This window comes from Musa acuminata, chromosome BXJ2-9 (genome assembly GCF_036884655.1).
Source record: "Musa acuminata AAA Group cultivar baxijiao chromosome BXJ2-9, Cavendish_Baxijiao_AAA, whole genome shotgun sequence".
Classification (NCBI taxonomy): Eukaryota; Viridiplantae; Streptophyta; class Magnoliopsida; order Zingiberales; family Musaceae; genus Musa; species Musa acuminata.
Genome location: NC_088346.1, coordinates 34,846,062 through 34,850,511, shown reverse-complemented (window position 1 = coordinate 34,850,511; position 4,450 = coordinate 34,846,062). Strand labels below are relative to the sequence as shown.

At 37.2% G+C, this 4,450-nt stretch overlaps 1 protein-coding gene across 1 annotated transcript; it reads left to right on the top strand.

The window, feature by feature from the left end:
• Nucleotides 1-1,097: 1,097 nt before the first annotated feature.
• LOC135623376 (ethylene-responsive transcription factor 3-like) lies at nt 1,098-3,321 on the top strand. Its single transcript, XM_065126293.1, has 2 exons — nt 1,098-2,459; nt 2,969-3,321. Exon 1 carries the CDS (start codon nt 1,214-1,216, stop codon nt 1,748-1,750), a length of 537 nt encoding a protein of 178 aa, XP_064982365.1. The 5' UTR covers nt 1,098-1,213; the 3' UTR covers nt 1,751-2,459; nt 2,969-3,321.
• The last annotated feature ends 1,129 nt before the right edge of the window (nt 3,322-4,450 follow it).

The window sequence follows — 4,450 nt, the reverse complement described above, 5'->3', positions numbered from 1 at the left end:
TGATGACATTTAAGGTGTAACACCCCTGATTAGTCTCACATCAAAAGTGGGCAGGATTAAGATTGACTTATAAGGATTTGATGAGTGTACTACTATTAATTTCAGCTTAAGCATTTTGGTTAGTGGTTTAGACTAAACGAAGTTGATAGGCTAGTTAGTTCATCAGACTCGAGTAATGACATAAGTTGTACTACGGGAAGGAATCCAATAATTAGATATTGAGGTCAAAATCAAAGTTAAATATTCAAATAATGAGATTTATTTGTTAAAAGCATTAAGGCATATTTGACTAAATTTAAAAAAAAAAGATTTATTTATTAATAGCATTAGAGACATATTTAACTATATAGAGTGATTAGAGGTATATTTGACTAGATAGAGTATCTTAAAGCTGATAAGAGATTAGCTAATAAAGTTAAGATTTATAAATCTTTCGATTTATGGAGGGATAATCGATCAAAATCATTTGTTTATACCTCGAAGAACATGAGTTAGAAATGCAATTAGTTTTTAAGTTAATATTTTTTTTTTGAAAAAAGTTCTCACACATCTTTTTACACAGATATAAATACGGAGATATTATGTTTTCAACTATAAGATTATGTGATTATGTGAGGGATTTTTTCTTAGAAATAAATTAGTGATGGCTCGTGTTATCTGTTAATTATTTATTATTAATACTATTATTTGTCTACAAGTACATGTGAAGTCTTCCTTTTTATGTTTTTTTTTTTTCTGCAAAGCCTACTACTATTATCTTATCATTTAAGTTTTAGTACGATGAATCGAACTAATTACATATTATTTTTTATAATTAATTATTATTATTATCTTTATTTTTATATTTTTAAAAGTTATAATGGATTCTTGTACTTACAAAAGTAAAATATTAAGATCCTTATATAGGATTAAAAAATAATTTTATAAAATTAAAAATAAAAGATTTTATTAGAATAACGTGATTAAATATTTTAATTTTATAAGTATTGAGATGTGAAAATATAAAAATCGAAATGTTAACAGTAGTTATGTAATTACCTCCGATGAATCTATCTGTACTTTAGATCTCGTTAGATGCGATGGACGTCCTTCGTGATCGAACGATCGTTACGTCTGGCTCTTAATAATGTCGATCGAGGAGAGTAGACTTTCGGTTGGAGAAGAGAAGAGGTTGAGAGAGTGAGGTTTTGGCTCTAATCCCCTTCTTTTCTCGATGCGCAAGGGTTGGCCGACAGCGGCGGAGGTACCCGACGGGCCGGCAAGGTTCCGCGGCGTCCGGAAGCGGCCATGGGGCCGGTTCGCCGCCGAGATCCGGGACCCCTGGAAGAAGGCCAGGGTCTGGCTCGGCACCTTCGACACGGCGGAGGCCGCGGCCTGCGCCTACGACGCCGCTGCCATCGCCCTCCGCGGCCCGGATGCCAGGACCAACTTCCCTTCCCACCACTGCCTCCCCCCACCGCAACGACCGGCGTCCAGCAGCCTCAGCAGCACCTTGGAGTCCTTCAGCGGGCCGCGGGTGCCCGCGGCGCCGATCCATCCCCGATCGTCGCGTGCGAGGAGGCAGGTCGATCCGCCGCCCCCGCATGACCTCTTCGCCGTAGAAGGCTGCCACAGCGACTGCGGATCGTCATCCTCCGTCATTGACGACGGTGATATCTTGTCGTCGGAGTTCTGGCAGCCAATGCTGTTCGATCTCAACCTCCTTCCACCGCAAGATGACGACTTCCAGGACACGGTTCTCCGCCTCTGATGTTTGATCCACGGCCGGGAGACTGGTTTTTCTATTCCCTCTTTTACCATTCTCTTTTGATCTATCTCGCGATTACCTGCGATCTCCGTTTCCCCCTTAATGTTTACGCTTTTAAGTTGCATTAGGGTTGAGGGTTTGATCTTATCAAACCAGATCTGTTGTTTGTGTCAGATCTGCCTCTTTTCTACTTTGTACATAAGCAACATTCTACCTAATATTATCTACTTGAGTTAAATCTCGCCTTCCACCCTTTGGATCTTGTAAATGCATTCTCAAGTAGTTTCATATTTGAACAGGATAAATCGATGGTTTGCAACCGACAGATTAGTAAAAAAAATGACAACCCAAAAAGGGGGGAGAAGAGGAGAAAGGAATTTATCATGGCTTTACAAGTATATGATAGATCAAGAACAGTTGGTGATGTTTAGTGTATTAAGAATGCTGAAGGGATGGTATCCTGTTATTCCTGTTTTTGATGCAGGTTCATCTTTATTTGGTTAAGTTTGTTTAACTACTTCATGGAATATTACTTTGTTTTGCTTGTTGATTTACTTTGCTGTCCATCAAAGGAGTTGAAAAATTGTTGGTTAAGGTATCAGACATGGAGTAAGGAAGCCACTATATTGATGATCTACACTTGATCTATATTGGTTATTATTGTTGAAAAATGTTTACCTGCCGCAATCCTCCGTCGGAATGTACCTTCCATGTGAGTCATCTTACATATCTATTTTATTTTCCCTGTTTGGTCTGCAGGACCAGAAGCTTCTTTTTAGTTATTCTCCCATAAAAATTAAAAAGAGATGTTTACAGTGCTTTACTATAATCGGACATGGTTCAACTGCATGATTTCATTTGTAGTGGAGGCTGTTAATTTATGCACAATTTGATAAACTGCAAGCTCTTAGTTATTACCTAGGCTGGTATTAATGTTTTCTATAGATTGTCAACCTTTTCTATTGCTTTAATTGAAGATCTTTTAATTATGATTTCTTCTTTAGTTGTTCCTCCACTACTATTTAAAGTTATCATTTATTTAAAATAGCATTAGCATGGTCTTAAGCTTCTGTTAGAATATTGCTGCAATCCTAAGTTTCCATCTTGTTATCTTGCTGAAATCAGTCTTGAAGAATTTTATTATAATTCATGTTGAAATCATGTGAGCAGACTAACTGCGGCGAAGTCTTTAGCTGATTTTTACTTGTTATCTTGATCCAGTGGAGGGTGTAGGTGAGCCAAAGTCAACGGTTTTGTAGTCTTGTGATCGGACCATATGATGATTTGGCCATTTTGTTCATCTGTTGCAATGGCAGTCGTTGGATAACTAATGATAAAACTGCTTTCTCTTGCTGGGAAGTGTATGTGGACAATCAAATCATTTTACTGGGAAGAGCCAGTTAAAACTTCAAGGTTATTCCCAAAAGACTATATAGCTCGGAGAGTTTTGCTATCACCTTATCCTTGGTCACTACTATATGTTGCAGCAATTTCCATTTTGTATATTTATTCTGACTTTGTGAATTGATTTTTCTTCTTATATAATCTCATTTGCTGAGGCTATTAAAAGGTAATGATGTTTGAGCTGCACGTGTTCTCCTCAACTGTTTTAGGCATCATCGTTTTCTAGCTTCTAATCGTTGGTGTGCTGCATGTAGGAACTATAGCTTCCAAGTGTTCTTGTGAGGCTGGTGAGAGAAGCTTTCGATTGCAGCAGCTACTCTGAGCCTCCATGTTACGAATGCAGTTTTATCTAATCCACAGGCTTGACTTCAGTTTTGGATGAATTGATAGAAATATACGATTTAGTCACCTGTATTTGCCGAAGTTTTCCGATGAATTGACAGCGACAATAATTTAACAGTTCGAAGCAATGTCTACCAACCAAGATCGAAGCATATGAGCTGATGTTGTGTCACATTTCAGATTTATTAAAAGAATAATAAATTAATATTTAATTATTTTTTTTTATTTTTTTTCTTCATCCTTGAATTCAAATCCTTATAATAGTAAATTATTTATTTTATTTTTTTTTTTCATCCTTGAATTCAAATCCTTATAATGGTAAATGTTCTAGTACAATTGGTTATCGAGAGTGACAGTGATAGTGATAATTAACTTTACGAGGACTACTGAGTGTCGATAGAAATATCTTATATGTTCTTATTTGAACAAATCTATAGCTAGGGTCATTCGGATTAAGAGAAAAAGAGTTCTCCGGAAGAATCATATTAGAACGAGACTTAAATAGAAATCATACTAGTCTGATAGCACCATGCCTGGTATACGATCTTTGGGATATTAGATGAATGAGAGATTATATGTATACGATAACTAAAGACAGATGGGTCTAAATGATTGGATTCTCGTAGTAGCATAGTATATTCGTAGTCGATGAGTCAAGTGAATCCCAATAGGGCAAGATCCATTAGGGTTAAGTTGACAAGTGGCCTCTATAAATATGAGAGAACCAAAGGCCCATAGGCTAAAGGTTTTTTAGTTGTCACCTCCTATTCTCTTCTCCTTCTTAGATGGTAAGTGTGAAGATTTAGGTAGCGATTTGAGGAACATTATCATAGCCCTGTTATGTGGATCACCGCTAGAGAGGATGACACTTGACTTCTTTCATCATCTCCTACAGATCAATAGGGATTCAGGGATATACGATCTCGCTAGGTAACACAACTATCTCACGTGTGGTTT